Source organism: Coregonus lavaretus (assembly GCF_964263955.1).
Source record: "Coregonus lavaretus genome assembly, chromosome: 9".
NCBI lineage: Eukaryota > Metazoa > Chordata > Actinopteri > Salmoniformes > Salmonidae > Coregonus > Coregonus lavaretus.
In genome coordinates, this window is record NC_139996.1 from 32407002 (window position 1) to 32420470 (window position 13469).

Sequence of the window (13469 nt, forward strand, 5' to 3'; positions counted from 1 at the left end):
AGATGCGCAGGAATTGTCTAGCTCCATGGCAGAAACTTCCCGTGTCATTTCCTTCCTTTATTTTCACTGTCAATTTGCATTCATGTAGAAGATGGGGATGGATTGGCATTGGATAGAGTGTTAATCCTAACTGTGTTTAAGTGTGTTCAATGGACTGCATGGTCACCTCTTAGATGTGTTTACAATCACAGTAAGAGGCACTGGTCCCTAAGGAATTTCCCAAAGGCTTGGGTTAATTATCCTTTAGCGTTCATGCATTGAGAGCAGCTCAGTCAGGAGAACCAGAGCCCAGGGAGGAGTCATGCCTGTGCCCTGGGACTGAGGACGCACAGCAGTAATTACTATAGTCCTGCTGCTGCACAGCCACTGCACTGCATAGAGCTGCTGCATGCACAACTCACTCAGCTTTAATTAATGCCAATTACTAGGGCTTCAGTGAAATGATTCAACCAACGCCAGATTAATTAGAAATCCACACTCTAATCACATTTTATACAGCCCTAGAGGAATCTGTGATTAGGCTGCATTTCTTTGAGGACCAGAACATCCAACCAACATTGCAATCATGAAAAGGCATTTTCCATGCAACTTATAACATACACTACATTACCAAAAGTATGTGGACACCTGCTCGTCGAACATCTCATTCCAAAATTATGGGCATTAATATGGAGTAGGTCCCCCTTTGCTGCTATAACAGCCTCCACTCTTCTGGGAAGGCTTTCCACTAGATGTTGGAACATTATAATAATAATAATAATATGCCATTTAGCAGACGCTTTTATCCAAAGCGACTTACAGTCATTGCTGCGGGGACTTGCTTCCATTCAGCCACAAGAGCATTAGTGAGGTCGGTCACTGAAGTTGGGCGATTAGGCCCGCAGTCAGCGTTCCAATTGATCCCAAAGGTGTTTGATGGGGTTGAGGTCAGGGCTCTGTGCATGCCAGTCAAGTTCTTCCACACCGATCTCGACAAACCATTTCTGTATGGAGCTCGCTTTTTGCAAGGGGGCATTGTCATGCTGAAACAGGAAAGGGCCTTCCCCAAACTGTTGCCACAAAATTGGAAGCACAGAATAGTCTAGAATGTCATTGTATGCTGTAGTGTTAAGATTTCCCTTCACTGGAACTAAGGAGCCTAGCCCGAACCATGAAAAACAGCCCCAGACCATTATTCCTCCTCCACCAAACTTGACAGTTGGCACTATGCATTGGGGCAGGTAGCGTTCTCCTGGCATCCGCCAAACCCAGATTCAGCTGTCGGACTGCCAGATGGTGAAGCGTGATTCATCACTCCGGAGAAGGCGTTTCTACTGCTCCAGAGTCCAACTCCAGCCGTTGCTTGGCATTGCGCATGGTGATCTTAGGCTTGTGTGCGGCTGCTCGGCCATGAAGCTCCCGACAAACAGTTTTTGTGCTGACGTTGCTTCCAGAGGCAGTTTGGAACTCGGTAGTGAGTGTTTCAACCGAGGACAGACGATATTTATGCGCTATGCGCTTCAGCACTCGGCGTTTCCCATTCTGTGAACTTGTGTGGCCTACCACTTCACGGCTGAGCCAAAGTTGCTCCTAGACGTTTCCACTTCAAAATAACAGTACTTACAGTTGACCAGGGCAGCTCTAGCAGGACAGAAATTTGACGAACTGACTCGTTGGAAAGGGGGCATCCTATGACAGTGCCACGTTGAAAGTCACTGAGCTCTTCAGTAAGGCCATTCTACTGCCAATGTTTGTCTATGGAGATTGAATGGCTGTCTGCTCGATTTTATACACCTGTCAGCAACGGGTGTGGCTGAAATAGCCGAGTCCACTCATTTGAAGGGGTGTCCACATACTTTTGTATATGTAGTGTACTTGCTGTGTTTGGACATGTCAAGGGTAATGATATTCCTGATTTAGCGTTTCTCTATTGGATTTATACAATCTTCTCAGTCATGCTCAACTCTCCTTGGACGTGCAGATGGAGTTTCAATGGTCAATAATGTAACAATGATGAATGCCATCTGTAGGAAGCTCAGAAATGAGGGCACACCCTGGTGTAAAAATGTGGATTTCTACTACAGGAGAAGCTACTGGCTACAGCTTAGAGGTGGGCTTTAGTCCAAGTGTCTGTCTGGACTGAGCTGCCCTGGCCTTGGGGCACAACACCTCAAAATGATCCTCTGTGAAAATTGTAAATTCCCTCAGTTATTGAGGAAATATGTCTTGTAAATTGATGTATCCACGACCTGGCAGTGTCACACTTCCCCTTGTCTCCTCATGACATACTGTAGTCCTCCTCTCAAGGCCAATGGCGAGTTTGGGACTACGCTGGCTCTGAGACTGGCTCTGTGTTCTGACACTGACCAGGGTGGAACAGTGCAACAGACATCTTTTGGATGTCATAAAGGGCTCAGTAACCCATACAACTTTGTATGGAAAGTCAGCTAACATAATTTGAAATGTGTGGTCAGCTAATATGATCTGCAATTGACAGTCAGACAATACCATCTGGACAGTTGTCACCTGAATCTTGGCACAGTCCCGTCCTCCATCAGATCCTATGCTGACAAGCTGGTTTGGGAACATTGAAAGCCTTTATTCAGCAGAGATGTCTCAGTCTATTTCCACCGCAGGTCTTTTCACCATGCAATCAATAGTCTCACTTCACGTTTATTGGCAAGACAGGGACAGATAGATCAGCATTCTGGAGATAAGAGCTGTCACAATGCAGAGAGGATTAAAGCGTTGACCTTAAGACAATAGCAATGGCTTTCTAGTCCTTCACCCCCTACCCTTTTTCAGTTATCACTCTTGTTTTGTCTATTGAAGGAAGGTGGTCGTTTGTCCCCTTCATGAATATAGATTGATTGATGCACAAACAGCGAATAGCAATTGTTCATATAAATATTAAAACCGTGTCTGACTCATAATGTTGTATTCAATTGTGGGTTTCCCACCTCCGCTGCTCATGTATTTATCTTTCTTCCTTCCTCTCTACTAGTTTGTGATTTTAATGAACAAATAAAGATAAACTTAAGCAAACTTTTAAAAGAGTGTGTGTTGTTCCACTGTGCACTGTTGTGTGCCGGTGGGAATCTCCCAAACTGCTTTTGGAAATGAATACTTTAAAATCCCTCTCTTATTATGACACTCTCTCTTTACAGGCTTTCTCCCTCTGGTAGCTTAGAAGATTTGAGCCAAGAGAGTGGGGAAATAAAAAAAGGCTCTCCATCAACAGTGGGATTGCACTGCACTGATTACACCAAAATGAAAAAGATCAAAACAACAGGATGGAGGAGGGGAATGTGTGAGTGTGTTGTTAAGAGATATCTGGGTAGGATACAGGGAGAGCGTGCCTCGTGATCTAAAAATGAATATATATATATTTTTTTTAATGGTGTGTGTTTATATAGAGTAGAAAGACCACACAACTAGTATCACATTCGTCAATCTTTACCTCGATTTCTTGTGTGTGTGATTTACAAGTTTAGTGGCTCATATGGGTTTACTCTTAACTGAAATCAGTCATCCACATAGAGACCTCGGAAAGAAGAGTGCCCCTGAAACAGGAAATATGAGGCCTGTGAGAACATTAACGCAAAGTGCCATGAATTCATATTGAGCTAAAATGGAATTGGGATCTCTAGGATGATTTAGCAGTTGGTGTTTGAGCGATAGGGGGGAAAAGCTGCAAAAAGGGAAGGAAAATGAGCCTGGAAAAGAGAAAGAGGGAAAAGATAGGAAGAAACACTAAAACAATCTCTGATATCTGACCCAAGATGGAAGAAAGTGTACAATGCATGATTACCACAATGTATCTAGCTAACTCACTGAGACATCATGACATCATGCAATGAACTATGAGATTGCCTCAATGTGCAGACCTCACTGCACACACAGCTTTGCATTATTTACACGTCTGCAAGTGGCTAACTTCATTACTGTGTTGTACAGGTGTTGGATCTTAATTTGATCACCCTGTTGCAGGAGAACCTTCCTTGTCTCATCGTTGCAACTCCCCAACAGGCTCGGGAGAGGCGAAGGTGGAGTCATGTATCCTCCGAAACATGACCCACCTAACCACGCTCTTTAACACCCGCCAGCTTAACCCGGAAGCCAGCCGCAACAATATGTCAGAGGAAACACTGTTCAACTGGCGACAGCCTGCCCGCAATAAGGAGTCGCTAGGGCACGATGTGCCAAGTAAAGCCCCTCCGGCCAAACCCTCCCCTAACCCGGACGACGCTGGGCCAATTTAGCAACGTCCTATGTGACTCCCGGCCACAGAATAACACGGGTCTGTAGTAACGCCTCTAGCACTGCGATGCAGTGCCTTAGACCGCTGCGCCACTCGGGAGGCCCATGACAGGTGTGTTTTTTAATCTGACCTTTGCGTGGTGGTCAAATCGATTTGACCTATCTGGATCATAGGAATTCAGTAACGCTTATGTTGCCTCCATTTCAGGCAAGATGAAAATCATGTGTTGCTTGCTAAAGTCAGTTACATTTATCTTGGAGCATGTAGAGACAAATAACTACTTTGTAGATCGATACCAATTGCATGATGAGAAAACAAACAAATAAAGTAGTGTCACTCAAACATGCATTACACACACTACACGCAAGCACACATACACATACACACACACACCTGCTTGTTTTTTTATTCAGTGTAGCGCTGTAATGTCCTCATGAATGTATCTTGGAGTGACTATTAATCTGTGTATTTAATAGAGAGTAAAGGGGGCCCTAGCCTGTTCTCCCTCCCTACTGCTTAAGCAGTTTACACAGGGCATCCTCTGATTCATTCATATTTCAGCACTGATTACAAGGGTGGTTCCTTGGCAATGGAGTCTGCAGATACTGCTGGTGATGCTAAGAGACAAAGGGAGAGCATTGTGTCATCATCTCCTAAATGATTTACTGGTCCACACGACATTGGTAGATTGTATTTGAAACATTGATGAACATTAAGTAGGCCTACATGATGGGTATCGCAATATCATATTTGATTAAGCATGTACTCTCAACAACAACATGTAATATCATGTGTTGTAATTGACAACATGTATCAGTAGAGTCTTCAAATGTCACGTCACTTTTTTTCACGCTCACTCTGGACAACACACTGTGTTTGACCTGAGCCATTTATAGACTGTGCATTTGACGATTCTACATTATGCACAACAATGAGCGGTTGTTATCGAGATTGCTACAGTGATGTGGTGAGCCAACAGTGTAGTATGTAATATTGTTCTTAAACCATTTGAGAAAGGTGTTTTTTTCTGCATTGTCTTTGTGTTCATTTTGTTGCATATTTGCAGTGGTAGATTTTGCCATAAATAGAAACACCTTTGGAGATATTTCTCTATTTCTGGTGGCAGTCTGTGGGCTCACCGTGTTAATATTTCATCTCAGCTCCACTTCTACAGTGCGTTGGCAGAACTGTTGAATTATGTAGTGGATAGGGGATGGGAAAGATCCTTTTCATTCATCACATTTTGCAGCATATGTGTTTAGTTGTCGATGTGTTCATGTCTTGTCTTTAGGTATACAGTACTGTGACCCAGGTCTCTCGAAATACTGATTGGGAGGGGGAGTTGACATGGGGTGTGGAAGAGTATCCCCCTTCTATTTTCCTCTCGTTTCAAAAGATTCCTCCTTTTATTGATCAACATCATTGATGATAATCCATTTCTTGCCCTTCTCAAACAAAGCATAACATTTCTTTACTGCTCTAGGAAGCACCTTAAAAATGGAATCCACACTAGGGGAAATAGTGCCACATCCGCCCCACGGCCGTTGTTATTGTTTTTGTTTTGTTGACTGAGCAGAGCTGGGGAGCGTCGTGCATCCTGGTAAAAAAAGATTGCAGTACATATGCTGCTGTTCTATTGTGCATGCAATGATGCCAGAGGGACATCATTTGTTGTTTGCAGTAACTTCTTTGTTGTTGTAATATCGCAAACGGACTTGGCTGTTTCACCATTAAGAATTACAGCTTTAAAAGACAGGACTCTGTTCTCTTCCCATATTGCTGGAGAGTCAATATGAACACAAACGATAGGTAATAAACCATTCCCTTCAAAGGATTTTCACTACCTGTAATCTCACACTAACATTGCTCCTGCACAAACACACAATTATGCAAGCATGCACTCACACAACCTTTAACTCAAGGTGCTCACAGTGCCGTCTATACAGTATGTGGCTTTCACAATAACATAGTACACAATTTTACAAGTGTAATTTGTTGGTTTTATTTGAAAACAATGTATTATATAAAAAATGCATTTGTTTTTAGGACTGAAATTACAGTAAAGAAGTTAATCTCCTACATACAGTGCATTACTACTCCTCAACTGTAACAAACATCTGAAATCAACAGTCTCCTTTATATGACTACGAAAATAAGTGGCCAAATATACACTGAGTGTAAAAAACATTCAGAACACTGCTCTAGACTGACCAGTTGAATGCAGGTGAAAGCTATGAGCCCTTATTGATGTCACTTGTTAAATACACTTCATCAGTGTAGATGGGGAGGATTAAAGAAGGATTTTTAAGCCTTCAGACAATTGGACATGGAATGTGTATGTGTGCCATTCAGAGGGTGAATGGGCGAAACAAAATATTTGAGTGCCTTTGAATGGAGTATGGTTGTAGGTGCCAGGCGCATCAGTTTGTGTCAAAAACTGCAACGCAGCTGGGTTTTTCACACGCAACAGTTTCCTGTATGTATCAAGAATGGTCCACCACCCAAAGGACATCCAGCCAACTTGACACAACTGTGGGAAGCATTGGAGTCAACATGGGCCAGCATCCCTGTGGAACGCTTTCGACACCTTGTAGCGTCCATGTCCCGAAGAGGGCAAAAGGGGTTGCAACTCAATATTAGGAAGGTTTTCTTAATGTTTGTACACTCAGTGGCTTTTTAAAATGTTATACTTTTTATCACTCAGATAAATTTGATTATTCTTATAACCATGATTAGGTATGGCAATCTCTCCATCAAGGAGCTGTCTTCAATTAAAATAATTAACTCCGATTAAAATGGTGGAATTAAAGGTCCACCAATGAATATATATATAGTTAATTATTACTAATGAGTAACAACACAATGATTGTTGGTCCACGTGATATACAGACCATTGATTGGTCTTTCAGTGCTTGATCCCTTAATCACAATGATCATGAGAATCATTTGTACCTACTAGAATTTCCATTTACAGTACAGTATTAATGTACATAGTGCAGTACATTCATGAAGGCAAATTAGACATTTCTATGCAACAGTTGATGGTTTAGATGTATTATGGTCCTAAATATCTTACAGTTTGTTCAGTGTGATCGTTGATGCATTGTTATGCATTGGTATGCATTTTCAAGTTTTTTTTAAAGTAAGAGGAATATATTATTCTCATGTCTGTACTATCTCGGACGTGTACCTATGATGAAAATTACAGGCCTCTCTCATCTTTTTAAGTGGGAGAACTTGCACAATTGGTGGCTGACTAAATACTTTTTTCCCCCACTGTATGTTCCTGGGCTGTTTACACAGACAGACTGAGGCTGATCTACATCTTAGCTAGCAGGTTACTGACCAGCCTCTGTAGGTCCTGAGTACGCATGCGTGTGGTCTCCAGTACCTCCTCATGGTTGGCCTTCTCCTGGCTGTTGTAGTCTATGACCACCTTGTTGGTGATGAGAGACAGGCCGAAGACACGAAGACCACAGTGACGGGCCACCACCACCTCAGGGACTGTACTCATACCTACAGAGCACAGACAGAGGATGAGAGAAGACAAGCATTGAGTTTGGTCATAGAGTTGATTTTCATCCAGACACTCATACCATTTCTGTAGAAGAAATGGACATGGCTATTGAGAGATTTGAAGGCCATGGTAAAAACCCAATGAACCATACTTACCCACAGCATCTGCGCCTAGTTTCTGGAGAGCTCTGCACTCAGCGATGGTCTCAAAGGTGGGACCTGCCAGCATGCAGTACACGCCTTGCTGGATGAAGGAGGAACAGCCCTGCTCCTCAGCAGTCTCTTTGGCCAGTCTAGAAAGGTCTTTGTCATAGGCGTCCGACATGCAGGGAAAACGGACTCCAAACCTGAAGCATTACATAAAGTCCTGTGTCATTTCAGAGGCCCTCGATGTCAGGTAAAGGACAAAGTACAATCCAAGGAGTCCACAAGGGTAAGACCCATGCCCTTTGCTGTAATAAAATGCCAGTAATCAGGCTCCTTGTATGGGAAAATGTGGGAGGAGACCTCTGGGGAGCCTTTTACACAGCAGAGAGGAGCCCATCCTCCTCAGACAGAGGAAACATGCAACACAACCCTTCCTTCCAAAGATCAAAAGATTGCTATTCTAACCTTTCATCGTTGTGACCACACAGTGGATTTTGGCCTGCAAAGCCTGGCATGTTGATGTGATCCTTGACCAGCATGATGTCACCCACTTTAAAGTTGGGGTTCAGCCCCCCAGCAGCATTGGTGACGATCAAGGTCTCCACCCCCAGCAGGAAGAACACTCGCACCGGGTACGTCACCTGGAGAGAAAGAGGAACTAGAGATAAGGGATCAGTCAGTGCTGACATTTTTCAACAGCAAAACTGCACTGTTTTCATTATTACTAGGTGACTACACTATAATCACTATAGAGGTTGGAATCATTTTCACAAAAAGTAAATTGAAACCTTTATAGTCTTAATGCTTACAGTAGGTCAGGGTGCAGACAGATTATGTTTTAAGAGTGTCCCAAGATTTAGAGGTGAAAATTCAACTCACACTGTCAAAGGTTAACCCAAGTTGCCTGCTATGCTACTTTCACAGAGGTCAAAAGCTAACTAAAGACACTAACTGTTTTATTCTAACATAATGGGACTTCTTCATAAAAGTGCAAACTGTTGAAGTATCATTGCGGACTTCACTACTAGTTTGAAAGAATATAGTAGCTGCTTTTAAAAATAAATATCATCCCATAAGGTGTAAGGTTTATCATGGGATATACAAGCATTTCAATACACCTTTTCATTAAATATTAATCCAATGTAATGAGGATATGGCTCTGGTGGGTCGAGAGCGGAGCTCACCGTGGCAACGTCATAGCCCTCGTAGAAGTGGAAGCGGCCCTGCATGCAGACACACTGCTTCCCCTGCAGCTCCCCAAATACCAGCTGACTGGCATGTCCTTGTACTTCAGTGGTGCAACAAGAAAGACAGGAGGAGGATTTTTATAGAATTGCTGAATGTAAATATTTCAGTCAGGTCCCAAGGACAGGAAGCAGCAGCCACCATCGGGTGACTGTCTGGTTCTGGGTCACAGTGAAGGACTGGTGTTCTTACTTCAACTTTCAAAACATCCATGTAAACATTTCTTATCTAACATTAAATTATTAAATGCATAAGTTATCAATGACCATTTTAACTTCTATTGAGCTATTGAGCTGGATGATGTAATGATGCATGTACAAACTGAAGACAGCATGATGCTGTACAATTTCAGGTGGTAGAGTGCATGATAAGGATGGTGTCTGACCTGTGCTGTGGGGGAAGTGTGGGAGGTCCTTGTAGGGAAACACAGTCTTGTTGTCCAGCAGGTCAGCAAGACCACCGAGGCCAGAGCCACAGATAATGGCTACTTTAGGCCTCTGCTCAGTGTGGGACAGCAACCAATCAGCTGTCTCCCTGTAATCCTCATATTTGTAACTGAGGAAAGAAACAGATGGTAAGTTCATGTTATTCAGTATAATGTTACAATCTAAATCATAAAAAATAATATGTGTTTCTGCAGAGATAGACTACTATACACCTTTCATCTGAACACAACCAATGTGTCACGGTCGCCAATGAAGTATGACCAAAGCGCAGCGTTGGGAGTGAACATGATGATTTTAATTTTGAAACACACGACAAACCAAAACACGATCCGTGAAGTCCTCAGTGACAACTACTGAACAATGAACAAAAACCCACAACCACAAGGTGAACACAGACATTTAAATATGGCTCCCAATCAGAGATAACGAGCCGACAGCTGACACTCGTTACCTCCGATTGGGAGTCACTGACCAAACATAGAACGCGAACACCTAGACACTACCCACAGTACACAACACACGGAAATCTACACACCCTGACTAAACACAAAAAGTCCTAGAACCAGAGTGTGACAGTACCCCCCCCCAAAGGCGCGGACTGCGACCGCGCCTAACTACAAGCAAACAGGGGAGGGCTGGGTGGGCATTCCTCCTCGGCGGCGGCTCCGGCTCCGGGCTTCCTCCCCACTTCCTCTCCAACCCCCCAAAGTACCCCTGGTCCTGTCCAGCCCCGCTGGCCGGAACCGGACTGACGACACGCGCCCCTGGCTTGGTGCGTGGATCCTGGCTGGACGGCTCTGGCGGATCCCGGCTGGACGGCTCTGGCGGATCCCGGCTGGACGGCTCTGGCGGATCCCGGCTGGACGGCTCTGGCGGATCCTGGCTGGACGGCTCTGGCGGATCCCGGCTGGAAGGCTCTGGCGGATCCCGGCTGGAAGGCTCTGGCGGATCCCGGCTGGACAGCTCTGGCGGATCCCGGCTGGACGGCTCTGGCGGATCCTGGCTGGACGGCTCTGGCGGATCCTGGCTGGAAGGCTCTGGCGGATCCCGGCTGGAAGGCTCTGGCGGATCCCGGCTGGACGGCTCTGGCGGATCCCGGCTGGACGGCTCTGGCGGATCCCGGCTGGACGGCTCTGGCGGATCCTGGCTGGACGGCTCTGGCGGATCCTGGCTGGACGGCTCATGGCTGGCTGACGGATCTGGCTGCTCATGGCTGGCTGACGGATCTGGCTGCTCATGGATGGCTGACGGATCTGGCTGCTCATGGCTGGCTGACGGATCTGGCTGCTCATGGCTGGCGGAAGGATCTGGCTGCTCATGGCTGGCGGAAGGCTCTGGCTGATCCTGTCTGGCGGAAGGCTCTGGCTGATCCTGTCTGGCGGACGGCTCTGGCTGGACAGGGCTGACGACGCACCCCGTAGGCTCGGTGCGTTGAGCAGGGACAGACAGAACCGCACTGGGGACACACACCCCTGGCCCTACACGGGGATCAGGAACGGGCCGGACCGGACTGGAAACACCCCCCAGTACCTCTCGCCGTGCCTCCACACTTTCCATCCCCTTCGTAACCAGTGGCCCCCTTAAACTGGCGGCCATATCTGCCAACCTCTTGCACTCCTCCGGGCCGTACACCTTCTGCCCCGACGTCGTGAGCCCCCCCCTAAAAATTTTCTGGGGGTCTCTCCTCTCGATGGACCAGGCCTCCATAGTCCTCTCCCAACCTTCGCTCTTCTGGCTCCACCACTCGTTATCCAACTGCTGCTTGGTCTCGTTGTGGTGGGTTTTTCTGTCACGGTCGCCAATGAAGTATGACCAAAGCGCAGCGTTGGGAGTGAACATGATGATTTTAATTTTGAAACACACGACAAACCAAAACACGATCCGTGAAGTCCTCAGTGACAACTACTGAACAATGAACAAAAACCCACAACCACAAGGTGAACACAGACATTTAAATATGGCTCCCAATCAGAGATAACGAGCCGACAGCTGACACTCGTTACCTCCGATTGGGAGTCACTGACCAAACATAGAACGCGAACACCTAGACACTACCCACAGTACACAACACACGGAAATCTACACACCCTGACTAAACACAAAAAGTCCTAGAACCAGAGTGTGACACAATGGGAACATTTGCTTTTTGATTATGCAAAACCTGTCAATTACATAAGGGTAATCTTAAAAAGTATTTTAGCAAATCCTACAGCTAGTAATAACAGAATCACAGACAAACACACCCCTTCACCCGCTCTCTTGGTACTGAATGTGTGTGTGTGTGCGTGTGTGTGTGAGAGAGAGTGTGTGTGTGGGGGGGGGGGGGGAGAGGGAGAGCTTATCTAATTGAATTAAACTGAATTCAACAAAATGTAATTAACTTCTACACATTTAAACTCTACAAGCATATCAAGTTGTATTGGCATTTGAGACATTATGGTTGTTGGCAAACTCATCAGGTGGACATGGTGAATGATTGCAAGTCCTGTCATTTAAAAGTAAGCATACACAGCTTTTATAAGTGACCATAAATCCAACGAGATCACTTGGTCTGGAGGCCAATCTAACAAACATTAGTTGCATAGAAAGCAGTTTGAGTTCTGTTGTTTTTAACAAAATAAAAACAGGCCATATTTACGTTTTGAACCAATAAATCGCCACAGAGTAAACAAAGTCCTGACCAAAGCAAACAGTGCGTCTTCCTCAATTTTCTTTGGGGGGTAATACAACCTGTTCAATATTAGCAATAAATCTCGTCACCATTAACGTTCATATCTGGCATGTTTAATTTGAAGTATTGAAGCTGCTTTTTATACTGGTAATTCAACCTTCTGCTCGCTGTAGTAAAATGGGGGGAGCTGTTACAGGACAGGAGCAGTGAACGAGTAAGACGCAGACGGATTGGCTGATTCCGGGAAAGCGCAGCGATTCAAGGACGGAGCTGTCCGTGGTGCTACTGACCACTGCGGGATCAGCACTTTCCATTCAGGACGGTCCACGGGGCCGCGCGACCGCACACTCCCTGAACCAGGCGCTCAATGAACACACACAATGGCCACTCATTGTGTATTTATAGGCAGACACAACGCCGAGTCCCTTTCCTTTCAAATGAGCTGGCAAAAGTAGGGCCGCTTACAATGCTTCAATCAAATCAAATCAAATTGTATTTGTCACATGCGCCGAATACAACAGGTGTAGAAGCCTTTAACCAACAATGCAGTTTTAAGAAAAATAAGAGTTGAGAAAATATTTACTAAATAAACTAAAGTAAAAAAAAAAAAATTAAAGAGTAAGAATAACATTTTGCATAGGGTTTGCATGAAAAGCAAGCATGTCTCTTTAAGTGTTACCCACGCCATCGTGTACCTACGTATGAGGATGTAGCCTAGTCACTAAAATGATAGGGAGATAAAAAGCTAAAATATTGTTCAATATTATTAACCTTATTTGAATAATATAGATTTTCGATATGTAGGCCTATAACAATTTGTATTGATATCTATCAGATAAATCAATATTACCAGAGAACCACGATAATCTCTTGCCATAAACATTTGCAAATCTGCCCATTTCATGTAGCCTTATCCACTGAAACATTGTAGCCTATGACTGACTGACTGAAACTGGTATTTTGAAATTGGGACCAGGGCCCGGTGTCCCAAAAGCATCTTAAGGCCAAGTTCATCGTTAGGACCTTCTTTTGAGAATCGTTAAATCTCCAAGCTTTTTCCCAAAACCATCGTTATTAACGTTGCACTTGAAAACGCTCGTAATCTAACGCCTGTCTCAAACTACTCGTAGAACAGCTAAATGCGTCGTTAATGCTTTTTTACCCTCCCGCTTCACCTTGTACACAGAAGATCTACGCTAAACAT

At 44.7% G+C, this 13469-nt stretch overlaps 1 protein-coding gene across 1 annotated transcript; it reads right to left on the reverse strand.

The window, feature by feature from the left end:
- Positions 1 to 7559: 7559 nt before the first annotated feature.
- LOC311135330 (purine nucleoside phosphorylase-like) lies at positions 7560 to 12953 on the reverse strand (the record flags this gene model as incomplete). The annotated part of the gene is made up of 6 exons (XM_084169274.1): positions 7560 to 7756; positions 7913 to 8103; positions 8369 to 8544; positions 9088 to 9191; positions 9534 to 9703; positions 12949 to 12953. 6 exons carry the CDS (start codon positions 12951 to 12953, stop codon positions 7560 to 7562), a joined length of 843 nt encoding a protein of 280 aa, XP_084025400.1.
- Between the last annotated feature and the right edge of the window lie 516 nt (positions 12954 to 13469).